This window comes from Opisthocomus hoazin, chromosome 9 (genome assembly GCF_030867145.1).
Source record: "Opisthocomus hoazin isolate bOpiHoa1 chromosome 9, bOpiHoa1.hap1, whole genome shotgun sequence".
Taxonomy (NCBI): Eukaryota; Metazoa; Chordata; class Aves; order Opisthocomiformes; family Opisthocomidae; genus Opisthocomus; species Opisthocomus hoazin.
In genome coordinates, this window is record NC_134422.1 from 2,960,437 (window position 1) to 2,987,843 (window position 27,407).

Consider the following 27,407-nt stretch of genomic DNA (forward strand, 5'->3'; position numbering starts at 1 on the left):
AGTGCTCAGTAAATGTCTTGCTGATAGCTTGAAGTGCCAAGGATGTATTTCAAGCTGTGCAAATAAATAAATAAATAAGCCACCTGCACTCCAGGCAGTGTTCACAGCGAGAACACCACCAGCAAGAGACCCCCAAGGGATGGTTATATGTTTTCCTTAAAATTCTAATACACAATAAATATATATATAAAAATATTAAGATACAGGCTCCCTTTTTGTTTCTCCTGTGACTCCAAGATGACGTTACAGTTTGCTGAGGGATTTTACAGCAATCACTGAAGAAAAGGAGTGCTGAAAAGCCTGTACTGAGCCCTTAAAAGGCAAACTTGGCTCCAGTTTGCCCCCAGACACTACCTGCAGAGGGAACAGAGGCAGATAGCTGACATGGCAGGACACGAACTGGTTTTACGCAGTGATAGTGTTTTGAATTTTGAGATATTTTCCAGTTCACAGTGCTCAAGAAATACAGAGACACCCACCCATTTGGGCTTAGTTATCCATCTACACCCAGCGAATGGAGTCAAACCAGATGTTCACACCTTATCATCCAGCTGTCGGTAGAGACTGGCGATCTCCTCATCGTATTTCTGCTTCTCCTCCGTCGAGATGCTGGCAACAACCGGTGTGATGTTGTCAATAATCGGGGTGTTATCACAAGGCTCCAGGTTCTTCTGGTCCTTTGCGCTGATCTGTTCATCTTCAGGCACAGCTTCTCCTGCAGGCACACAACCCGTGGTCACAACAATCCAAGAGAGCGCGCGCTGCCCAAAACCACGGACATCCTACGACAGTCCTTCACAGAGAGGGACTCGGCAAAGCAAAGCAGGGCTGTGTCCAGCTGCGCAAGGCAGGCAACCACCATGCGTGCAAATGACAGGCAAAAGTCGGCGTGGAAAGACGGCCACCCTCGTTAGAGCGAGGACCTCCATCGTTGGAAACACAAACACCCAAAACGCAGCAACAGTGCGCATGGCTGCCGTTAAAAGCACTGAGCTCCTGGCTCCCCTTTCACTCACGCCTTCTGTAGATGGGAGTAGCTCTGTGCATTAACAGAAGTGTAGATTAGGTGGAAAAAAATGAGACTTTCGGCCTAAAGCCTACTGGCAATTAAATGTTCCTACCTCGCCGGATTTCCACCTGCCTTATCAACGCTCCCTCCCCCATCACAAACTGCTGGAGCATCAGGACACCAAGCAAGACAGCTGCATTTCAAATGGCACTCACCTTCTGCCTTGTCACATCTAAAACTAAAGTGCACACACCAATTTTCAGATGTTGCCTGTGCCTACCAGACAGGCTGTTGCCCCCACACACTTTCTTGCAAAATCATATTCTTCGGTAACGTCACCGCGTTGCAATTAGGAGCCTGCCGCAGCTCAGTGCGGAGGGACAGGCAAGGCGCTCACGCCAGAAATTGAATCTGCTCTCATCAGAGTCTGGCGAGCGACTCCACGAGCTGCCAAACGCCGCACGCGTTGCTTGTGGTGCGGGAAGGTTGTGTTCAACCCTTCTGCACAAACTGGTTTTGTCCTTCTCTGTGAAAAGCTTCAGTATTCTAGTCCCATAAAGCTTTACTAGCCACTCCTCTCGCCAAAACAGTGTAGACGCTATTTATCTTACTGGCAGGGAAACCAGTAAATAGGACAAATATATCAAAAAATAAAAAGGCAGGCCAATTCAGAACCAAATGCAAAACAAAACAGGACATGAAAGACCACCAACTAACAGCAAAGACAAGTTGTCAAGCTTAAAGCATGAAAAAGAGTAACTTGAAATCAAGCACCACAACCTCTATAAAATACTACACTCAAAATACTTTTTGCCCAGCTTCTAACACTGGTAATATTTTACATTGTTAACGAGAGCAATGTAAATCGGTTTTTCATTGTTGCGTTTCACTGCCGCAGCCTGGGAAAGGTGGTCTCGGTCAGACCCTGGGGCCTTGCACACACAGCAACGTTTGTCAGGCTGCGGAGGACCCATCAGCAGCCTCCCAAAATGACTCTTTAGATTTTCGTTTCATTGTGGTATTTCACTTAACTCGGAAGCTTTGTGTGGCAGACTGTCACAGGGGAAAGGAGGAGGGGAGCCTAAATTTATCAGAGATGCTTGGACGAGAACGAGCTCCTACCTGTAAAACACAGATCAAATCAGGCGCCTGGATACCAGGCTGCTGAAATCCTGCTTCAGTGAGAACTGGGCACACCCATTTTCCGCTACAATTTTATTTCGTGCACTATTTTCTAAATTTATAAGCTATACAGAGTGAATATTTATGCACCGATCTTGCATTTTGTATTCAAGATGCAATTTCTGTGGCACTTCCATCTGTAAAGAGCCTCCTTTGACAGAATATCCTTCCAAACGGCGCTATTTCAGAAGGTCAGACAAGAAATCAATAGTATTTTGAAGGCGTTGAACGTATTGTTGGGTAACACCAAGGAGAACAGCAGGACAGACGGAGGGGAAGAGGAGGTGTGCATATTCAGACAAAACAATAGAGACAGCACGTTACAAGGCTTCTTTACAGGGCATATAGGAAGGATTTATACAGGGTTTTCTAAAAAAAAAATGTTCCTAGAACGGGAAGGAAATTAAAGTTGTCACATTTAGCAGAGAATGAAAGACACAGAACACGAGTGGGTTATACATCCCCAGCACTCCTCAACACCACCAGCAGACCAGCCGTCTCCATAGCAATTGTGCTATGCTGATAAGGGAAACATTCCCTGTGCTGAAGCCTCCAGAGGAAGACACTGAGCACAATCATTAGGCAACGATCTCATCAGAAACACAAGTAAACAGCACGGGGAGCTGATAGAAGGAAGCAATTTTTTGCACCCATAAAGGTCAGGTATTATCTTTTAAGTGGTGATTTCACCCAGGATGTTCAAAACCAGACTTGACTGTGCCTGACAAATTGTGACTAATAATTAAATCACACATCTGTTCTCGCTTCTGAGATTTCATGTTTGCAAGAGTTACATACTGCTGAGCCGCTGGATGCATCCCCACGCCGGACCGGGATGCCAAGCAATTTCAAAAACAAAAATGAGTCCAGAGAAGCAGTACTCTGCTGCTGGGGGCTTGCTGGGATTTCAGGGCGCAAGGGGGATGCAGGGTTGGTTTGCTTGGGGTGGGGTGGGTTGCTCGTTTATTTGTTGCTCTTTTGGGGGTGGGTTTTGGGTTTGGGGTTTTTTTGTTTCTTTGGGCTTTTTATTTTTAATATATGGACTAAGAATGAAAAGCAAGGATGGCTTGCTAAAATTATTTGTCAGCGTTCCAGATTAAATAAAGTCTTTAATTAGTATGTATGCATAGAGATGCTCTTCCTCCACTGCCAACCTGCACTTGATCTTACAGCCTGCCCTGAACAGCAATTCCCTGTGTTTCTAAACAGAAAATCGGCTGTTCTTGACATAAATTTCACTTGGAAGCCACAGAAGGAGATAAGTGGTGATTATACTCATCAGACGACACTCCTAAACATTGTACTAAAGGACTAATTATTCTAACGTTAAATTCAATTATTAAAAAACCCCGAGATCTAGTTACCTTAAAGCATAACGGAACTGATTATTGTGCCTGAGGCACAGAGCCCTTTTAAAAAAGATTTACATAATGACATTTAACCTTTTCTTTATTAATATTACTAACATTATTAAAAATTATTGATGCCTCCCTGTATTCTCTACAGCTGCTATCATGCCAGTTTGGGCACTTCAAAGGCTACCACCTTCTGTAAATGGCTGCTGCTGGTTTCCCTGGTTTTTGCTTCTCCACCTTTCAGTTATCCTTACAAAGTGCAAGCTACAGCTCTGAACAGTGAGTTTAGAATTAGTGTGACTTCTGATCTAAGGCATTTAAACATCTGTAACTTCAAAATACAAAGACGCGTACCCATCCCCACCTTCTGGCACGTACCATTTCTCCACCTGTTCAGTTCCAGCTCGAGATGCTGGATAACATTCTTCAGACTCTTGTTTTTGTCCTTCTCCTTCTCGTACTTTTTCTTCCACTCCTCCGCGGTCAGCTCCAGATTCACAGAGACCGTGTTCTTAATCGTCTTTGCTCTGCGCAACAAAACCAGGTGTCAGTTGTTCTGCAACTTCTATCTCAATACAACAGCAAGGATTCAGACATTTTTCCCTAACACAAAGGGAAACCACTAAACATTTGCAATTTATTTTCTAAAGGGCGATGCCACAATTCCATTTTCTCTCAAACCCTCAGCAGCATTCCTACCTGGAAGCCTCAACAGAAATTTTTCTGTGTCAAATCCAGCAGCCAGTGATCGGTTAGGCATGGATCTGCCTCTTCAGATTCTTCCAAAAAGAGAAGCTCTGGAAACTGTTCTTAGATTTAGGATGAAACTAAGTCCTGGCATTATTGCTTTGCTAGGTAAGCTGTTGCCTCGCAGCTTCTCCTGGCCTGGGATCCACTGCAGACTACCCCACAGCAGTGTCTGACCACGGGCTCGCCCCATCCCTTAACAACCATCCCTTAAACTCACATCATAGAATGGTTTGGGTTAGAAGGGACCTTTCAAGGCCATCTAGTTCAAGCCCCCTGCAATGAGCAGGGACATCTTCAACTGGACCAGGTTGCTCAGAGCCCCGTCCAACCTGGACTGGAATGTTCCCAGGGATGGGGGCATCGACCACCTCTCTGGGCAACCTGGGCCAGGGCCTCACCACCCTCACGGGGAAGAATTTCTTCCTTACATCCAGGCTAAATCTCCCCTCTTTCAGTCTAAAGCCATCCCCCCTTGTCCTGTCACCCCATGCCCTTGTCACAGCCCCTCTCCAGCTCTCTCACAGCCTCTTAAGGCATTGGCAGCTGCTCTAAGGTCTCCCCGCAGCCTTCTCTTCCCCAGGCTGCCCAGCCCCAGCTCTCCCAGCCTTTCCTCCCAGCAGAGGGGCTCCAGCCCTCGGATCATTGCTGGGGCCTCCTCTGGCCCCGCTCCCACAGCTCCAGCTCTGTCCTGTGCTGAGGGCTCCAGAGCTGGACACAGGACTCCCGGGGGGTCTCAGCAGAGCAGGGCAGAGGGGCAGAACTCCACCAACAAAACTCAGCTGTATTTCAGCATCACAGCATGAAGGATGTCAATATGTGAAGCTGAGATATGGAACCTTCTCCTTCTTCACGCCTTTCAAACACATTTTTGGGGGTGGAAGGGGAGGAGGACAACTGCTGGCCACCACCGGGTAACTGGGTTCCTGCTGGGCTGAGGGAAGGGAGCCTGAACTCGTGCCGGTGGCACTGAGCGCAGGCTCGTGAGTTACTGCCTCTCTAGGCAAAAACACCGCAAAATCTAAAGCCTTCTAACAGCCACCACCACCACTTCATCACTGTGAAACTGCTTAGCTCCAACTGAACCTGAACAATTGCACTAGGAAATGCAAAGCGAGCAGAAAAAAATGCACAGCACCTACTCTAGCAAATCCACATTTAAAACGAAAACCCAAACAAATCACTGTGCACTAAGAAAGCTTTGGATGTTTGCCCTTCGCGGCTCAGACGCCGAGTCCCTCCAAATGAGTCCCGTGTTACCGGATAAAATAGAGGCTAAGTAACAGAGTTACAGACAAACCTCCTACCGCCCGGTAAAGAGGAGGCTGAAACGTCTGTGCAAGAAGCTACGCCTAGGAACGGGCTACAGACACAGGGGCTAACTCTCCTCTGGGGAGAGCACATGTTCCTAATCATTCTCTTTGCAGCTCCACGTACCGATTCTAAAGCATCCTTTAAATGTGGCCAATCTCTAAAAATCCTGAAACTTTGTTTTGTCAGCAAGAAAACACTCCCATATCTGTGCCTCATACTCCAAACTGCGCTCCAGTGATTTGCACTACGCAGCAAGCAGGAGTTTTATTGCCTTGGAAGCATTTTTAAATAACCTTGCACTTTTAAAATACGCAGACACCTGATGGTTAGCATTTACATATTGTCTCTGCCAAAAACATGGCTCAAGTTTCCACGCATTTAACCGCACTAGGGGAAAAAAACACCACACTGTGAAGTTTATCGGCTTTGTTATCAAATGACAGATGAAGCACTTACAAGCAACTAAAATGAAAAACAATATACAAACACAAAAAATGATGGAGCAGAAAGAGAATAAACTGACTCAGTGCTAACAGAGGAGCACGTTCACGTGTTGATTAGTGGAAGTGGGTCTCTGACGATGAATTTTACTCCTGATACTTATTTTAATGGTGATATAATTCTTTTTTGCTAGGAAAAACTAGAGGAACCAGTAATCACCCATGACTCCTATAGTTTCACTTTAATGTTATTCAGGCCCTTAACACTGTCACATCAGAGAAATGAAACACCACAACCGCCAAGCCTGTAAAAGAAACCGTTCCCGCAGACAGCAATACCCCTGTCCAAAAGGCTGACAAACAGCACTGCGTACGTGTAGTCAGCGTGCTGCTCTGCAGGCCCAGCGCATCGCCAGTCCTCCTACTTCTACTCCCTTTCTTATTTCAGCCCAATTCTACAGCAAACAAACAAAAACTCTACAATAAACCCCAACCAAGCACTCTCATGAAGTATTTAGCTCTTTTCCCAGCTCTTTCAGCTGACACCCTCGTCCTCAGTAAGGAACATCTTAAAAATGTTCCTCCTCCCAGAAGAGTGTTCGTCACGTCACACCACTCCAAGCTCTGCTGGCCAGGATGCGCAGAGTCGGTTTGACAATCACTGTGCCCCAAACAGAAAGGCAAGTTTTACCAATTACCGAAAAGAGAAATGAAACCAAGAGAAATGTAAAGTGAAATAACATGGAAACTTGATTTCCCCTACACACACTCCCTTCTGCGCCCATGCATACAACTTCCCAGAGATCTTGGAGCACTGTTACACACTACAGAGCAAAAGCAAACCCCTTTTGATCTAGATTTAAAAAAAAAAAAAAAAAAAAATCAATTTTAAGAAGCTACACTATCTTTTAATCCCCTTAATCTGAACTATTACCTTTTACTGCTTACATTTCTTTTTACTTCCAACCATACCTGCAGACAGAGATCAGCATAACAGCACGCAGGCTGAGACCTAACACAGCACCTACTCTATTTAAACCGAAATGTCCCTTTGGCTGTGTTACTGCCCTGAAGCCTTCTCCAGAATGAACGAGCAGGAACTTTGGGACCTTCTGTTCTACAGAGGTGCAAGATTCACTCTCATCTGAAATCACCTGCAGTCAGAAAATCATACATGGGGAGGTTTAAACCGTGAACTATCAAAACATTTAAACTTCTACCATCAACAAAAACTGTGCAACTCACACTTTAGGGCCGTTAACACTCTTTATTTGATTATTCCATCTTAATACCTCCATTTACTCAAAATGTCTGTGACATTCTAATAGACGGGATTTCAGTTGAAGCTTATGTGTGCAATAACTCAAACTTCTGTTGATCACACAACGGTGAATTAGAACTGCATAGCAACCCTTAACCTGATTATATGTTAACAACTACTTCCTCTTTTTATAGTCCTTTTCCATAAAAACTTACTGCAGCGACCTGTGAAGCTCCCTCTGGGGAGTTTTTCCCACATACTGTTCTTTCAGCCAGCGGGAAGGACACCCTTGGGGCAGCAGAGACCAGAGGAACCAGTGCTTTTTGCAGCTACCTGGCTCGCAGCACGCGAGTCCCTCCCCACCTTCCCCAGCTGCCAGCAGCAGATGCCAAGGACACGTTCATGCCGGTCCTGGCGATGCCAGCTGGGGAGCGTGCTGCAGAGCTGCCTCCAGCCCTACCCCGCGCCAAGCCGCAGCTCTCCGTCGAGAGGGGCTGCGCCCAGCTGCGGCTCTTTGTCCTCCACGTTGACGTATCTCACAAGAGGACACTACAGGGATCATCTTCCCTCACGAAAACATAAGGAAAGCTCACATGAAAGGATAAAAGTGGGGCAATGAATTAATAGAAGATTGTCAGATTAATCTTTATACATGGTTTTACTTTCCAATATAAAATGCTCCTTAACAGTGTGGGCTTCGATGCAAAAATTATGCATGGTGGAGAACAACCCTCTTTCAAAGATAAATCTATCATACTGTACAAACTGTCAAATAAATTCTATTTCAAACAATCATAACTTGCTAGTGTATTTTCTTTTTGCTACTACACAAATAAAACAAACTGAGTATTTCCCAAAGTATCAGAGTTCTCCTCAATCACAACAACAGCAGTAATTACATAATGAGCCTGACCTATTTTTGCAAAGTTTCCAAATGTATTTCATATGACTATTGCCAACGAACACATATGGAAGAGAAATTGTCTTTCTGAACACCTCCACATTAATTTTATCCTTGCTTGTTTCTAAGGAATTGTTCCTAAATTGTTAAGATCCTTCAAACATATAAAAACGCCTGTGAGCTATCACGGTAATCTATCGAAGCTGTCAATACTAACTGTGTCCACATTCTTTGTTTTTCTTAACAGCTAAAAAATACTTTTACAATCCCAACAATAATCCCTGAGGTGCCATTCAGGGAGAAGACACATCTTAAAAGCAACAAGCGCAGTATCAGATAAAGCAAAACCGAACATTTTCCACTGAGTCAGCCAACAGAAAACTGCCCAATACCATTATCTGCCCCATAAAATTTCACACAACTACTATAACACTTTGTACTTTCTGCAAGAAAAATTACCAGAGCTTCTAAGTAGTGCAGCTGCTGGCCAACATTAACATTTATTTTTCTGGTACCACAGGGAACAAAGAGACAGTTTTCTCAAGCTCTCCATTTATTTATTTTTGAACAACTCCAGAAACCATAACCTCCCCATTTTAAAATGCCAACTCATCTCGCTCCCCTCGGCACGGCTGGCTCCCGACATGCGGAAGAGCCCCAGCGAGTGTCATCCAGCCTGCTGCCGAGTGGGACTCACCGCTGTCCGAACATCAGGGTCGACTTTGTTTCTGCTTCGTTGAACACAGAAGGAGAACAGCATATCACGATGGTGGTTCTGCAGTTCCCACCCAGGGAATCCTGAAGTATTCGGGTCATTTTGCTGTCTCGGTAAGGAACATGGGTTTTCTAATCAAAAATAAGTACGAGACAAGAACAATTTTTTTAAAATAACACTATTGTAATGAGAGAGAACGTAAGTCGACAATGACAGGTTTCACGCACTTGAAGCACGCAGTCCTGAAGCGTAATGGTTTTGATTGTGCTAAGATGGGACAACCACTCCAGGGAAATCACCCAGAACTAGTTTTTTATCTTTAGTAGAATGGTAAACGTGCCACTGGTTTGTGGTCGGAAAGCTCGTATTTTCTTCTTTCTGAATTGAAATGTTGGCTGATTCTTTACATGCACGACAGAGAGAGATGAAGAGCCATTCTTCAACAACACAAAACAGGATTACTTACAGTTCCTTCTGCCAAGGCAGATATCACATTGCCTAAAGCCGACAAAGACTTATTGATATTTTTAGCTTCATCAAGAACAGCTCCCTCCGCTCCGGTTTTGCTGACCTACCAAAGAGAGCAGGCAACAGTCAGGCTCAGCTACCAGCAAGTGCCTGTACAGCTACAGCTACAACGCAGACAGTGCAACCGCTGAAGATGCTCTTGGAAGAAAACCAAAGCAAGCTCATCCTCAGCATGAAGGAGAAGAATTTTATATGCACTTTTTTATTAGTGGAAGCCTGTAATACTTCCACCTTTCTTCCAATGTAACAGCAAGTTGAACTTTACTTTGTTCAGGGAGAAGCTGGTAAGTCCGTGCTCTCCTGAGGACATCTGGGGACCACGTCCAAGATCAGACTGTCCATACAGATAGGGAACACCAGAGGTACATTCTCAGGGCACAGCATATGCCACCAAACAAGAATCTTGGCTTTGTGTTTCGCTTGCATGGACCAAGAATATCAGGACAGAGAAAGCGTGATCCCACTCATCCTGAAGGCAAGGTTTGCTGCTCCACAAGCTGGATCCCAAGGTGGCCCAGGCAAGAAGCTTGGTGGCCTGGGACCAGCACTCTTCTAGACAGCAACACAGGTTCATAGTCTCTTTTTCTGAGAGGTGGGATAGGTGGGGAAGGTTACAGAAATGTAGGATAAAGACATATATTTTTTCTCTACATTTAAACTACAGCATCTGTACTTTCCTCTCAAAATGAATGCCACATGACATAACAGGAAACATAACTGTATCTTTTAGGCAGACAACCTAGCACGGAAACCCTTATTTCAGGTTTTCTGTACAATGTGCAAACAAACATAATGACCCACGGAAGTGCAGTTTTCAGAGCAGAGCCCGACTAGGCACTCATTTTCTAACCACCACTAAGTGTTTAATTTAACATTTAGTATTATATGCAGTAATAGAAATTAACATGATTAATTACTTTGATAGATGGCTTCTGCACTGTACTGATGGGTTATCAACTAGTGTGCCCTGATGAGCAACTTGAAACCTGCACAGCCTATCAAACAAAATCTTTTATTTTACTTCTCATTTTCAGAAAGAAATAGTAATCTACAACCACAATGAGAGACACTGCTTCATCATGAGTAATTATTTTGACATGCACAGTAGTTACCAAGGATCCAGCTTGAACAAAGAATTTCATAGTGTTGCCAAATGACAAGATTTATAATTTATTTAATTTACAGTTAAACAATTTTAAACACTCCAGAAGATGTTAGAATGAGAACTGGGAAACAATGACATTTTTCCACTGCAGTACTGTTCTAGACCATTACTGTTTTGGTAAATAGTTACAAGTTCTTTTCTGGTTAGTATTTTTCTATATTGGAAAGCAGAATAGTCACCATAATCAAGAGAGCCATTCGGGGAGCTTCAGATAGACTTCAACTGTATAACTGCCTTAACCACTGTTATTTCATTATCTAATATGTGAAATCATTACAGAAAACCTAGAAACAGGACATGTCCAAAGACAAACAAATGAAAACATCAGTCTAATTTTAGAAACTACATAAAAACTACATGACTTTATTCAAATACCCATAACTAAATGTGAAGCTACATAAAAGTACACTGGTTCAATTCCCTTCATTCTAAATGAAGATCTATTGCAGAATTGGGGGTTTGCATTTCATACCAATAAATGGTTCTGCCCTGTTCCTTTTCTCCATCCCACATAAAAAAAAAAAAAAAAAAAAAAAAGATTGCCATACTAATGATAATAGGAGCTAAGACTTCGGTAAAACTTCCGTACCTACACCTACTTAGTTTTGCTCTGAGACGCGTTCACACGGTCAGCTTAGGGATCCCACCAGGATCATTCAGCAGTTTAAGAAAAAGGCAAGATTACCTTCTCGCTTCCAGCCAAGTCTACCAGGTAAAGCTTTCCACTGAGTTTTTTCTCAGTTTCCACATTCTCTTGTTTAATATTAATGAGGAAGATACTGTGGCTCCTGGAGCTGTGTTCATTCATATCTGCAATCACATTTGAAAGGTTTGGTTTAAATGACTTTAAAACCTGACAAGAAATTCAATTTCACCACGGCAAGCCTGTGGCTAGCAAATCCCAAAGCCCGAGGCCAGTCATGTTGAGCCCCGAGAGCAGCGTCTACGCCGAGAGCTGCCAGCACCACCATGGGCTACAGAACGAGCTCCTGACATGACCAAATCAACCAGATTCACGATAAATGACCACCTTGGACAACAAGCGCTTTTTTGTTCCTTTCTTCTTTCTTTTTTGAAAGTTTTTTTATTCCCCTGAAGCAATAAAATGTGACCAGAAACAGAAAAAAAATAAGAAAAAAAAAAATCACAGCATAAGAATAATAAAACAACATTTCACAGATAAAGTAAGAATTAAAGGTTCTGTGCTTTTAGGCTTCTTCGTGAGTACAGACAGCTCACACCAAAAACTGCTGTGATATAACAGGCACTATCTAGACGTAGAACTACAACAAGGATGTACGTACAGCATCCTGGACAGAGGAATAATTCTGAGCTGACAAGAGAATTTAGAGAGAAGTAAAAATAATTGCAATAAAAAGAAGCTGGGCAGGTCTCGGTGCAATTGTGTGAGATCTCCCAACATTTGTGCTAAAATTTTCATCAAACCCACACTGTTTAAATTAAAATCTGAGTGATTTTTATTGCTTCTGTAATTAAAAATCCTCCTTCACCCAGGCAGCAAGTAAAACACAGGCAGTTAGAGTTTCAGCTTCCATTTACTCTAAGTTTGATTGTAACCATGTCGTGCTTCAAGTTTCATAAAGCAGCAAAAAGAAAACATTCGGAATCAGTAAACCACTTTCTCCTCTGTTTTCTCTATTTTCTCTGCTACTTTAAAACCCACTACAATCTTTCCCCATTCACATTCACCGCAATATTTCTATTTATCTGAACTCCCTTTTTTCTCCTCCCTCTCCAAGCTCAGTTTTTTCAGTAACACTTCCAAATTTGCTCCTTGCCGCTTCAGTCTAGGTAAAATTCATTCTCTGCCAATTTTTGTCAGAACGTTTCTGTCTGCACCAAATGCAACAGGTGGTGTCCCTGCAAAAGGTGCATTTGGATATTTTTTGTTGAAGAGAATAGCAGAAACAATGGGAGGAAATGTTGCTCAGGAAAGAAGAGAATAGATTTCTATTAGCACGATGAGGAAGTCATGGGAAAGCTAAAACAAAGTATTTACCCAAAGCAAGAAGGCAGAGACACAGATAAGAAAGAAGTTGGCCAGTGCATCATAAAAAATAAAATAAAATTTAAAACCAAAAAACTGCCAAAAATCCCACACCCAAAACCCCACCCCACCACCAAGATTCGAATTGCAAGCTGCGGTTGTGCCAGGCTCACTGCTTGGATCAAAGACATCTTGCAGTACAGATGGGGAAACAGGCCAGAGACGCCGGCCCTATTTATCACCGTAGTGCCAGTAGGCTGCATGCAACACAATGTCAACAAACTTGGCACCGGCTGAAGCAATTACTATGTTTTATAATTCAGGAAGATTTGTTTGCTTTGCCACCACTGGAACTCAATTCAAGTCACTGCTTCACTGGGAGAACTCGCAAGAGATAAACAGGCAGAGTCTGATAACTGCTCTGCAGTCTTTGCCTGACTTTTGACCAGTGAATTGCTCCGAGTTCTTGACCTCAAGCACAAAAAAGAATGTACGTGCATAATTTCCCTTCTACATAATTTCAAAATATCTATACTATGTGTAACAATACATATTTTGAAGTTTTATATAACAATACTATATAATGCCATATATTACATGCCAGAGTTGTCTGCGGGACTGGAGCATCTCTCCTACGAGGAGAGGCTGAGGGAGCTGGGCTTGTTCAGCCTGAAGAAGAGAAGGCTGAGAGGGGATCTTATAAATGCCTCTAAATATCTGCAGGGTGGGTGTCAGGAGGATGGGGCCAGACTCTTTCCAGTGGTGCCCAGCGACAGGACAAGGGGCAACGGGCACAAACTGAAGCCGAGGAAGCTCCAGCTGAACATGGGGAAGAACTTCTTCCCTCTGAGGGTGACGGAGCCCTGGCGCAGGCTGCCCAGGGAGGTTGTGGAATCTCCTTCCCTGGAGATATTCCAGACCCGCCTGGACAAGGTCCTGTGCAGCCTGCTCTGGGTGACCCTGCTTGGGCAGGGGGGTTGGACTGGGTGATCCACAGAGGTCCCTTCCAACCCCGACCATTCTGTGATTCTGTGATTCTCAAAGCTGAAACAGTCAATACATCCTTCTGTCTGCAGTGAAGCGGTAAAAAAAGTACCGCTCTATTAATTCTAAAGCATTATAATTTGTGCATCATTACATCATTCAGATAAGTAACTCAAAGTTCTTTGTGAACATGGAGAATCAATACATCACTAGGAAGCTATAACCACCCACACTTTACTCCCAGAAAAGCCACCACAGAATACTTACTTGTAACGGCTACGTGACGGTTAGCTTTCCCTTCATCAATGACATCCAAAACTTCTTCAGGACTAGATACAAATCTTTCTGTACAACCCTAGAAATAGGCAAGTTGAACATAAAAAAATTTAGGAAGTGTCCTAGTACGCCAAATGCTGTCACTAAGAACGTTTAGCACTGATGAACAACATAATTAGTAGAACCATCAACATCCAACATGATCGTTAGCAAGGCAATGGACCAAAACATGCCTTCATACAACTTTCAGGAGCTGTCCATGGGATAAGCTGCAAGACAATTTTCTTTCACAAGATTAAAGGCTCAATCAAATCCAGACATGCAGCAGAAGAGAGTTTCTATAGGTAGAACACATGGAATGAACATACATTCCTGTTACTAATTTGGGTTTTATTACACACCCAAATTATTTTTTCTCTCTCAAACTGCAAGACAAGATGTGTAGACCTTGTTCTCCACCTTAATACAATAACACTGAAGGAATTATTTTATCAATTTTTTTTTGCCCTCCCCAGGACGAGAATAAACAGAACAATCTTATACAGATATTATTAAGGCTCACAGATGTTCATAACAAGCATATCACATTTAAGTGAGGGCCCAGGAAGTCATAAAACAAATTCCTAACCCAACAAAACTGTTCTAAAATATCGTGAGATTAGAGCATCCATGCAACAAATTACTGAAGAACAAAATTCTTCTGGATGTTCTTGAAGAACAGAACAGAACAGACATGGACCTGCTGGAGTGGGGCCGGAGGAGGCCCCAGCAATGATCCGAGGGCTGGAACCCCTCTGCTGGGAGGAAAGGCTGGGAGAGCTGGGGCTGCTCAGCCTGGGGAAGAGAAGGCTGCAGGGAGACCTTAGAGCAGCTGCCAGTGCCTGGAGGGGCTATGAGAGAGCTGGAGAGGGGCTGTGACAAGGGCATGGGGTGACAGGACAAGGGGGGATGGCTTTAGACTGAAAGAGGGGAGATTTAGCCTGGATGTAAGGAAGAAATTCTTCCCCATGAGGGTGGTGAGGCCCTGGCCCAGGCTGCCCAGAGAAGCTGTGGCTGCCCCCTCCCTGGCAGGGTTCAAGGCCAGTTTGGACGGGGCTTGGAGCATCCTGGGCTGGTGGAAGGGGTCCTTGCCCAGGGCAGGGGGTCTGGAACGGGATGGTCTGTAAGGTCCCTTCCAACCCAAACCATTCTACGATTCTTTCATATCTGTCACGAAATGGGAATACAAACACCATACTAACACCATACTAACAAAATGTAAATGTTTAAAGTCAGGAAAATAAAGCAAACATGATTCGAGCCCATTAATATTTCAGGAAACTGTCTAAATCCAGGGACCAACACTACTTGAACATTCAAAACTCCAAACACGTGTTGAATCATCTCAGCAAACACACTGGGATACAAATAGAGATGTGTAAATAAATGCATAGGTAAGAAAGAAAGAAAGAATGAGCATCAAATTTCCCTTGTACCTTAACATATGGGACTCTGTTTTTATCTTCATGTACAGCGAGGTTTGTCTTTGACACTAGAAAAAAAGATGGAGATCATTAGGAATATTCCACAGATGATAATGTCTCAGCTATGTGCACGACAGACAAATACCATGAATGTATTAAATTTGTAAATGAGGATTGTAGTCACTTCCCACTGTTTATTAACCACCAATATTTCTGTCACTTAAATCTTGTTTCTTGTTCTGTCAATCTTGTAGCTGTTTCTTTAAAGTTAACTTCATCGCACCAAAGCTTTTGTTTATTGCTTGGATTAATAAAATAAATATCAACCAAGTTGGATTTTGCCAAAGCAGCAAGAATTTCAAAAGAGATGGAAGAACTCACTGGAATTCAAAAAGCTCAAATACCTGCTCCTGGTTTTGTGCTACCACTAGCATACGTTTCTGTCTTCAGACTGATTCGACACGCACAATTCACACTTTCATTAACATACAGCACGCATAGACAGAGACACAGACTGTAAAAGGGACAGATCACTCCCAACAAACTCTACCTCACGGAAGCAAAGGAAGGAGTAAGCTGAATTGAACATATTCTAAATTTAACAAAAAACCCTCAACAGAACACTATATATATTTTTAAATTCTAGTTTTATTTTAAGAATATACATTGCCAGTGAGGCTCAGACCTGTCCTGGAGTCTGTAAAATTCTCTGTAGTCATCCATTTATAATCAAGCTACGCAGCACTGCAGAGGTAGGTGCACAAGAGTCAGAGCTCTGATGACTTAAACTGCAAAATTCTCTTTCACAAACCAAGTCGTAGAACTTAAATTTAAATCGCTCTCAAAACAGTAACTGTTTCCCCTTAAGCATTAAGCACTACATCAAGCCACAAAACACTTTTTCACATAAGAAATGCAGAACTTACCATCAAGCAGGTCCCTTATTTTGTCCAAATATATCTCAAAGTAGGAAACCTAATTAAATAAAGGTTACACATTTAAACTTTAGTGATTTTAAAATCTCTGTACATATATTTCAACGCCTGTCAAAATAGAAAGCATCAAACTAAAAATAAAATCCACATAGTTTGAGCTACATCTTTCATGTCAACGTACTTCTATTTTGAAAGATTTACAAGTTGTTGATCTTTCTCCATTTATCAATGATTCATCAGGAAAGTATACCAAAAAACTTCAGATAAATCTTCTCTTTTACTTTATTTTTTGACATAGGCAAAATTGAGAAAAATATTGAAAAGAATTAAATCAATTCAGCTCATCTCATCCCAGTACAGCTGCATCACGAGCAGGGTCACGTCTGACAGCCATCAGAGGTACAATGGCGTTCGCCAGCCAAAAGCTGACAGCCCCTTCAGCGGCCCAACACACAGGTTACATAAGCCTAAGCAATTTATATTAAAATAAACTTTCAAATCAAGCATGTGTAAAAGTTCTGTCTTGAATCAAGTCCCAAAGAAGAAACTGCAAATGAGCTTTTCTGTAACAGAGAGACAACTGTCCTCAAAAAAAACCCAAAAACTAAGGGGAGAAAGAATGAACGAATGACTCTCTCAATAAAAGTGTATTCGACTCACAGAAGCAAACAGAAACGTGTTAAAGGTGTGGCACCTAAGCAGACACTAAATAAGCTTTATCCAGGGATTATTTAGCTAGCATACTAGATGGCTAAATTCTAGGTATCAGTAAACTCTAGCTCTTTAGTAAAGTATCATTTTCTCTCACATGAAAAATAAATTATGTCCATTTTTTTTTATACTGATGAGTTGATCTACCTGTGTGACAACTGCTGTTAACTACAGATATCTTTCGCTTTTGTGCCTTTACTTCACCTGTGTCCCATTTAAAGCCATCCTCAGGACCAGCTCACTTCAGCAGGCTGGCTCACCCAGACTCACGTGCTTTACATCACCCTGTTAACACCACCCTGAGGACCAACACAGGCAGGAGGTACCAAGTTCCCCTCCCTGTCCTATATGCGTCTCTGTCAAAAAGGCGGAGAAAAAAAAATTACAGTAATTTTCAGCGTTGGCTCAGTTATTAAAAGAGTGTGACAGCTTGGTAAAATTCTTGCTCGCGATGACAGAGCACGCGTTTCTCTCAATGACAGCTCCTTGTATAATCACTCACTCATTCATTGCTACTTAGGCAGCTTTTCTGTTAAGATATTCATGAATGTCAACTATGATAGGAAACCACTGAAAAAATCCAGTGCTGGCAGAATATGATTTATAAAGTGGTAATCTTCTGCTGGGACAGGAATTTACTCTGTCTTGTACAAAGGGGTCCCCACCTGTTGGTACCCAAGTGCTATTGTGTAGAACAGCAATAGCCACGGGAGAGCTCTACAGATGATAAGAAGAAATCGGTGTCGCTTCTGTGGAAGCCAGAAATTCAGAGGCATCTCTTCTTAAGCAGTTCATTATTTTATAATCTATTAAAATAGATAGGTCTATTAAAATATTTAGATGGCTTATTTGTACTTTGTAAGGCGGGTACTTCTGCCTGTACTTCATGAGCAACCCCACAAAGAAGCACTGCTAAGAAGGTTCTCAATACAAAAGGACCCAGTCCTTCCAGGAGCTCAGTAGCTAGCTCAGAGGTACTCTGCTAGATTATTAATATATATATATATATATATACACATACATATCCTCAGAAGTGCTTCATGGGCTGTAATGCAAGTGGCACTAAGGAGTCACTCATCTCTAACTTTCAGGCACATGAGGGACAGAGGAGAGCTCCACTCTCAGAGAGCACCACCCGGTCACGGCAGGAGAAGGGACAGTGTCTCCACACACTGCCTGTGCTCAGCTGCTTGACCGAAGCCACCTAGGCATATTTGGTGTGTTTTGCGGGAGGGATGACACAGAGCAGCACTCATTTTTCCTGCAATCCACTGGGTAATTTTACCGACATCTGCTTGGAAGCAAGCTGTAGCCTGACCCCAACTCTGCTAGATGGACCAATGCCCCCATGGCTAAGAGCTCCCAGGAGATTGGGTGAACAGCAGGAATTAAAGGTCACTCAAAAAATTTGAGGGAGCATATGGTCAAGATCAAGATAGGGACATGGAAAAAGCCAGTGGCTGTTCAAAGTGAGACTTAGGCCACCATCTTAAGGAACACACACATACGCTTCTGAGCTAAAAATTACTTCTGAACATCCTTCTGTTCATTGCCCAAAGCCGTCTCTCCTCCGTTTCGAACCCACATATTAGCAGGACTGCTCGTATCCTTGAGATAGGAACAACATGTCAGCATTCTACCAAACGTCATGCACATCAGCGGCATTCACGGGCGTAACCAGTGGGGCTGAGGTATGGCCCTTGGAGGAGCTGCACTGAAATTAATGTTTTCTTACCACGCTGGCCAGCCTACCAGCTGCGGTGAGAGGCAAGGCCATCAATGGACTAGCAAACCTGAGCTTAAAACACACTCAAGAAAGATATCTGTCAAAGGCTAGTAACTGTATTAGATTACTTCTAGTAAACAACCTCAGTAATGTCATGGGCATTTGAGTTATGAAAGGGAGAAAGGAAAAATTCCGAGACAGAACGTTACAGCACGAACGCAGATTTCCCATCCAGCTCAACTTTCTTCCACCCGACCCACTACGTAACCACACGCCATTCCGCATTTACCTTTATATGAAACTCCAAGTTTTCATCCATGGAATAGATGTGATCAAAGATGTCATGTGCAATTCTCGGAATGATTCCCATGAGCTGAGGGTCGTGCAGCTTCCCCTGCGGACACGAAACCAAACCGTAACTCGGAAAGCCGTGCTCAGGCACAAGAGAGGAGCAAGCCTCGCCCAAACCAGACTTCCTCCAGCGGGCCCCTGCCGCTCTGGGGGGGATTCGCTCGAGGTAAGCTCACAGAAAGGGCGGCAGAACGACTCGACGTGTTGGCACTCTTCACCCCACGGAGCACCAATCTGTTTTGTCAGCTCCTGCCATTTGCCAAGCACGCCGTCCCGCCGCTATTTACACCGTCGCTCTCCCACCAAAGACAGACGAATCAACACAAACACACAAATTGCAGCCCGGTTCTCCCCATTAAATCAGATATTTGGAAACATGTCAGAAACAAGAAGAATTAAAGCATTTTGTTTCTCTTTCACCACTACACTAGAAAGCTAAGGGGAAATCTGGGTTTGGGGGATTCGGGGATTAGAGTAACATACTCTGATTTGAGCTTGCTGGGCCTACTGCCAGAGGACTGCGCCTTACAAACACTACTGCTCTCCACGTTAATTTGCACAGCTACCTTCCTCTCTTCTTTCAAGAACTGAATATTAACTAAAACCAACCACTTCCTTGGCTGTGTGGCTCCTTTTCGCTGCACTGCTCTTTTCGAAAAAGCCCGGCACGCTCAGAAAAGCTAACACCACCTCAAAACCGAGCAGAGATGAAAACTCCACGTAAAAACCTTTTCTAACTACAGTGTACACTGCATGGCTATTTCCAAATGTTTTATGAAACTACTTAAATATGCAATAATAAGTCATCAGACTCCATCAGAACATAGCATTTAGAAATTCTAATATACCTTTTTAACATACCCTTGTCCAGATAATACTGCCCGTATCAGCACAACACAGCATCTTACTCCAAATAGTGGTAGGGAATTACCTTTTTTATTTAAATATAGTGGGTAACCATACAATTCCAAATGATGGGACGTCAGATTTGATTTGTAATTGCTAAAAAGTATTAAATGCCAAAATTTTTTTAGCAAACTCTGGAGAAAATCACACACACACACACACACGTGTTTCTCCATATTATGCATGTTTGTGAATGGTGGGTCACATCGACTCGTCTTCCAAGTTTCTGAGCCTTTATTAGTCTTTCTAGACATCGCTTCCTTTAAGCTAAAGCTGGTGAGATGACAGTCAACTTCTAAGCATCAACCTAGGCTGAAATTTAACATGAAGAACTGACGTAATCTCTCCCTCCATCTCAAAGCCTGTATTTGAAGTAGTTACTAGGCTTCTGCCCTCAAATTACATACACATCTTGGGGCAAAAAACGGGAGGGAATATAGATAAATCAGTTACGTTGCTGACTGCCTTCCCTATAAAGCACCACTCGGCTGTATCTAAACTGCGAATATTTTATTTACATTATACAAACAATATAACCTTCTGCAGCAGAAGCAGAAGCTATACCATATCCAACCTCCTACGAAGCTTCTCAAAAACTAAAAACTCCTTGCCATACGAGACACCATTTTATTTCAGACTACGAGAATGAAAAAGAGGGTGAGTAAATAAACTACATCCCTGATGGAGGGGAAAACTTGTACATACACACACTTAAACCACTCCCCCACCACTTTGTTTTACCTTGCCAGCGCAGCACTCCGTTCCACCACACAGCCCTGCTACTGAACAGAGACTGCAATACGATTTCCACACTACCCATCCCTGCTCCCTGAAGAAGTCCTTGAGAAGCTCACCAAAACCAACTGACTGCCATGGGTTACTGCATGGAGAGGGGTTCCCCGAAGAGGTGAAAGGAGTTTTTCCTAAACTAGGATAAACAGAGATTTGTTGCTCTTTCTCCAGTGTGCACAAATCCAACCAAAGGCATGTCTACACTATCCAGTACTGCAAAAAGCACAATTCCTAAGGCAGCAAAGGCAGCTACAGAACCAGAAATGCTACAGCGACGCAGTGCCCCGTTTTCTGTAGCAGCTTTGCTCGAGCTGTGTTGTTAACTCCACCAAGGGAACCCACAGTTTTGCTGCAGACTTCTGTCTGCTCAGAGGTGCATCCGCGCTGGGAGCTCTGCACCAGGTAAACACATCCCCTAGTAACTGTGGGGAAGTAACAACTTCTAAAAGTATTTCATTAAACATTCTCCTAAGCCCAACAAGCCCCATAATAATGATGCTTCGCTTTACCTAGCTTTTTCTAGCTCAGAAGAGAAATCAATCTGTAAAACATGATTAAGTCTGCATGTAACTCAACCACTGCATCTACAACTTCTTGGGCTCGGGCCTTCTCACTGTTTAAGTCAGTAGAAACATCAGTGAAGCAAGATCACATTCAACGCTTTAAGAAGAAACAGTGAACATCTTTAAAATGCTCTGCCACCAGTAGTCTGAGAGGCATTGAAAAATACTCATTTTTACTCCATTATAAATGGATTTTTATTAAAACAAGAGATGATGGAAGGAGGTCCCACTATAATTTATGGAGACCAAAAACTGGAAGGGAAGAGAAAGGTAAAGGCAGGCTATTCACTGGGAAGTTGGAATCAAAAAAACCCCACTCTCATGGATTTAGCTGTAACCTCTGAAAGAGTGTGCAGAAATATGCTGCTGCTTCCATGCTGACACTGCAGTCAGTGAACTCCCCCAAAGCAGCCAGAGGGAGAGTCCTCTGCCCACTAAAGCCTCCCATTTTAATAACAACATTAATTTCCAGGTACAAACACAGCAAGCAGACAGTAGCTAGCGAAGCATAACATTTCAGAGAGTGCTGTTTTATTTCAGGATGCTGATGTAATAACCACAATCTAGAGGGACCTAGTGTTGAAAACGCTACTGGAAGGTCAAAGCCTATCAATACAATCTTACAGGCAAAAATATGTAATTTTTAAGAAGGTATCTATCCTGCTATACATGTTGGCAAATGCTTTACCTAGCAGAGGAGGAAGACCTATGCATGTCAGAGAGCCTACCCCGGTTATCTTCTACTACCGTGTCCTGTTTAAGCTAACACTAACACTACGAAGAATTTCACATTTCACAGAAAATCCTCCATAACAGCTTTACCAAAAGGATTTTTTATTTCTTCAACCCCAGACTATTTTTTTCTTCCTTGACATACTTTAGCAACTTTACAAGAGGATGTTAGGTTAAAAGGGGGATTAAAACTGAATATAGACTTGATTCCACTTTAAAATGACAGCTTTTTCTTTAATAAAGAAGTAAACCAGCCATTTTTCTACAGTCCTTTTCTTTATCGCAGCTTGTAATTCTGCATATAAATTGGCTTTCAGAGATCTTTCCCCACGCCATGTGGAAGCACCAGCTCAAGCCCTGCAGACATTTTGATTTAATTACATTCTGAGCTGGTGGATTACTCAGCCGTTGTGCCATCTGTGAGGGCTGAGCTAGCGATTTCGCCCATCCTCACAAGGACAGACTTCATCAGACGCGAGGCGTCAGTCAGTGCATCCTCCAGGGAAGGCGCAACTGCGGCGATCGAGCAGCAGTTTCACCAGGGCCTGTTGCCTCGAGACAATATTGCCTGCCTGCGCCTTTAACCTCCAAGTTAGGTAGCTCACCTGCGGACATTTGGTAGCAAAACCAGCTGATGCTGTTCAACAGGTGAACGCTCCTTTTTTTCCTTTCATTTAGCAAAATTTTGCTGTAGACCTCCTGTTTAAAGTTCACAGCTGCACTGAAATGCTCCAAGACATAACAGACCCAGCTTGCACAGCGTTGCGATGGAACAATCCTACGTGAGGATTAAACGCTTGAGCGATCCTCCTCTTCCAGCAAGAGACTAAAATACCTAAATGTCTTCTAACTGAACAGTTAAAAAAAAAATTCACAGGAAAAAAACTACACTGTCGCACTTCACGTCGCAGAAATATAAACAGACTTCGGACTCGAGCCACTGGAATTTGATGTAATTTGGTATTCTCCTCCAAAGCGACAATTCTCAAATTCACCCATCTGTGCTGCAGCATGCCAGCAGTGGTATTCCCAGAAGGGGAGTGCAAATGAGAAAACCAATAACCAAGGCATGAATTTTCATAATGCTCCATGCAAGGGAACTCTGCAGACCCTTACTACTGTTTTCATTTGTGGATTAACAAATCTCACTCAAATTCATTAAAATATACACATACCTAAACTGTTCTGACAAATACCATGAAACTATACTTGATATTTTTCACTCGCCATTTGTTAGTTTAGCTAGATATCTGCAGACATCTCTTGAAAAAACCCCACACTGAAAGAAACACTACAGCTTAAAAGGCAGCAGAAGCTGAACATACCCAGATCTCTTTTTATATGTCACTCACAGCGGAGTGCTCCAGATAGCTGGCTTGTTCGGGTAACTGCTACATAGAATTCTACTGCCACTACCAAATCGATTTAATTTTGCCACTGTACCTCCATAGTATGCGTTTTTCCTGATGATGTCTGTCCATAAGCAAAGATTGTGCCGTTGTAGCCTTCAAGAACATCTGCAAGCAGAAGGAAAACAATTAAAACTCACATTGACATCTTAAAGCTGGATTATCAGCATTTCGTAAGTCTTCCACAACGCTGAAACTCAATTAGAGAATCATTTGTGCAATAAAGAATGGGAAAAATATGACACAAGCTTTAGGCTAAAAAAAAAATTCATAATCAAATCTAAATTAGAGAATCGCAGAATTATTGACATCTCTCTCACTTTCCCAGGGAAAAAAAAAATCTCTGGACACTAGATATCATCCAATATACCTGTGTAACACGGGGAAGAGAAAACTTCATTGCCTTCATTTTAAACCATCGCGCACCATACAGAAAGTTAAACAAACTCCTACTGTATATTTCTATTGCTGTAAGATCCTGAACCGTTCACAGCCTCATTAATTTCCAGGCGTGTCTGGCAAGCAGGAAAGCGAAGCAAGAAGAAAGTCAGACAAACAGCAATGTGCTTCATTAAAAACGTACTTCTCTCAAGGCAGAATGAATGATTTTATATTGCATTAAGATATAAAAATATCCATTTTAACTATGCAGCGGTTAATGTCTATCGCAGCTTTCGGAAATCCAGGCGGGCTGTGAAGCAGCTGGTCCTTACGCACAGTCCCACGGCCATTCCCTGCCGTTGAAAGGATTACTGGGTTGGACTTGCTCCAGACAAGTGCATTTAAAGCCTTCAGTAGGGCCACCTATTTACGCAGCTTTCATGTAAAAAAAAGATCAATGCTTATTATTGTTGCTAATAAAGAAGGAAGGAAATCTTCAGTCTAAAAGCCAGGGGCGATAACCCCGCGCTGCTCTGTCAGCCTCCCGTGACAGCCCCCCGAGCAACGGGCAGGATGCTGGCCAGGGAGCTCTGCCCAGGGACGCCCACCGTCCCCTCGCCACCGTCCCCGACGCCAGCAGCACCGTACTCAGCACCAGAGCTCTGCCACTGGCCTCCGGAGCACGAACACCAGCCAGAGATAGGGCTGCAAAGCCCAGGGAGAGCCAACAGTGAAAAATAGAAGGAAAAGGAAAGCTCGACTCTTGCAGGCGGCAGAGGGGACGGAGAACGGCCACCAAGGCCCAGCTGCCATCCGGCAGGGCAGAAAGTCTCCTGTACAACCCCATGTCCAAATATGTCTCCTGCTTTTAGAGATGGCCTTCTCTGCTTCTGAAACACTTGTTACATTTCCCACCCTCTATATCTATACTAATAGGCTACCAGCAGAAAAATTTATATGATATCTATGATATACGACATATTAGAAAAACATATATGTGGAAAGTCACGGCAGTCAAGTGAAGCCCCTGGTGACTGGAAAAAGGGAAACATTGCACCTGCTTTTAAATAGGGTAGAAAGGAGAATCCCAGGAACTACCGACCTGTCAGCCTCACCTCTGTGCCTGGGAAGGTCGTGGAACAGATCCTCCTAGCAACCATGCTAAAGCCCATTGAGGACAGGGAGGTGATTTTGGACAGCCAGCACGGCTTCACCAAGGACAAGTCCTGCCTGACCAACCTGGTGACCATCTACAATGAAGTCACTGCATCAGTGGACAAGGGAAGTTCTATGGCTGGCTGGACTTCTGTAAGGCCTTTGACAGAGTCCCCCACAAGAACCTTCTCTCTAAATGGGAGAGATACAGATTTGATGGGTGGACTGTCTGGTGGATGAGCAACGGGTTGGACTGGCAGCCCCGAAGGCCAACCATGCCCTGGGCTGCATCCCCAGCAGCGTGGGCACAGGGCAAGGGAGGGGATTCTGCTCCTCTGCCTCGCTCTGCTGAGTCCCCCGTGAGTCCTGCATCCAGCTCTGGAGCCCTCAGCACAGGACAGACCTGGAGCTGTGGGAGCGGGGCCGGAGGAGGGCCCAGCAATGATCCGAGGGCTGGAACCCCTCTGCTGGGAGGAAAGGCTGGGAGAGCTGGGGCTGGGCAACCTGGGGAAGAGAAGGCTGCAGGGAGACCTGAGAGCAGCTGCCAGTGCCTGGAGGGGCTGTGAGAGAGCTGGAGAGGGGCTTGTGACAAGGGCATGGGGTGACAGGACAAGGGGTGATGGCTTTAGACTGCAAGAGGGGAGATTTAGACTGGATGTAAGGAAGAAATTCTTCCCCGTGAGGGTGGTGAGGCCCTGGCCCAGGTTGCCCAGAGAGGTGGTCGATGCCCCCACCCCTGGGAACATTCCAGGCCAGGTTGGACGGGGCTCTGAGCAACCTGATCCAGTTGAAGATGTCCCTGCTCATTGCAGGGGGTTTGAACTAGATGGCCTTGAAAGGTCCCTTCCAACCCAAACCACCCCACGATTCTATGAAAAAAGTATATATCTTTTCTGTGTGTATGTATAGCAAATATATACATGCAACTATATTATATATTATTACACATAATGTCATATATACTACATTTACATAAACACATACATATTATCTCCTTATTTGTATCTCCGTATGTATGTAAATGGTCCAGATGGGAAGGATAATTAAATAAGATACGTTAGAAAAATATAAAAAGAACGAAGAAGGTACAAGCACGAAAAAAAATGAGCGAAAAACCACAGAAAGATGATTTCAAAGAAAAGAAACGGACAAAAAGAAAGGAAAGGAAAAGAGATCTTTTTCAAAGGCAACTGCTACATAGACTCATGTTTCCTACACAGCAATACTGAGTAAGGATGAAATTGGAATGAAGCCACTTAAAAATACACATTCCAACTAAACACAGAGTGTAACTGTTTAAATTGTGGCCAAACTGTTTTGCAGAGCTGAAGAGGACAGACATGGGAGTGGTTGTACAGACCTCCACAGAGTATTGCCGGGCAACTTTTTCATATCTTGAAATCTAGAGAATGATGAAGTTAAAGATCATAATCACTCTCATTCCGGTATTAACATTATGTATGAATTTAGCACCCCATCTGTTTACAAAAATAGAGACACTGCTTATTCTTGCTTTAAGGGAACAGAGTTTAAAGTAAGTAATTATAAATAATAATTGCATAGATTAAAAACAGATGTCCAGCAATAGATGCGGTGTTCTCCCAAGTTCATGCCTTCTCCCTATTACTTCCCCTAAAGGCTTCTAAATAGGGCCGAATTTCACGATCTCAGTATTTCAAAACTTTCACCCAGCAGTTCTTTTCTGAAGGGGGCATCTCATGGATTTTCAGCTCACCACAGAATGAGTTTGAGTGGAAGGGAAGGACTACAGCAACAGTAGTTTGAACGCAGGAGAAAACAGTTGGCAAGCCTCGCTGCCGCCCTCCGGCTGCCCCACGTTCAAAGCTCATTCACTTGAACTTCATGGGTGCAATTTTAATGGCCTTTTTTTCCAATAAATCATAGGATCATAGGTTGGAAAAGGCCTCTAAGATCATCGAGTCCAACCATCCACCAAACACCACCATTCCTACTAAACCACATCCTGAAGTGCCACATCTGCATGTTTTTTAAACGCCTCGAGGGATGGGGACTCCACCACCTCCCTGGGCAGCCTGTTCCTCAACAGATAATCCTCAATAGACACTAAGCATTGCCTTTGGAAAACACTGAAGTATTAACAGGAGAAAATCAGCTGCTTAGGAAATTCCCGAAGCTTGTTGATGATGAAACCTTTCAAAGGAGTTCTGCTAGGAGCTCCGCTCAGCTTGCACCAATGGGTTTAACTTTGGGTGACCCAGCAGAAACACAACATGAGGCACAGGACACAGGAGGTAAAGGTGCAGCCAAGGATCTGCAGCGGAAGAGCGGTGGCAGCAGCTCACAGGAGATAAAAGTTGCTTTTTTAATACAAAAATATTATTTCCTTTTAAAAAATTAATCAGAATAATATTAAATT

The 27,407-nt window shown here is 43.5% G+C and overlaps 1 protein-coding gene across 1 annotated transcript in view; it reads right to left on the reverse strand.

Annotated features, from left to right (window-relative positions):
- KIF5C (kinesin family member 5C) overlaps positions 1–27,407 on the reverse strand; it is an 89,175-nt gene that overhangs the window by 31,598 nt on the left and 30,170 nt on the right. Inside the window, exons 3-12 of the mRNA XM_075429984.1 lie at positions 23,508–23,581; positions 19,010–19,114; positions 16,275–16,323; positions 15,361–15,416; positions 13,877–13,964; positions 11,303–11,427; positions 9,391–9,495; positions 8,907–9,055; positions 3,925–4,073; positions 540–715 (exon numbers count right to left, since the gene is read on the reverse strand). Of these exons, the coding sequence (XP_075286099.1) occupies positions 540–715; positions 3,925–4,073; positions 8,907–9,055; positions 9,391–9,495; positions 11,303–11,427; positions 13,877–13,964; positions 15,361–15,416; positions 16,275–16,323; positions 19,010–19,114; positions 23,508–23,581 (1,076 nt within the window). The remainder of the gene's footprint in view (positions 1–539; positions 716–3,924; positions 4,074–8,906; positions 9,056–9,390; positions 9,496–11,302; positions 11,428–13,876; positions 13,965–15,360; positions 15,417–16,274; positions 16,324–19,009; positions 19,115–23,507; positions 23,582–27,407) is intronic.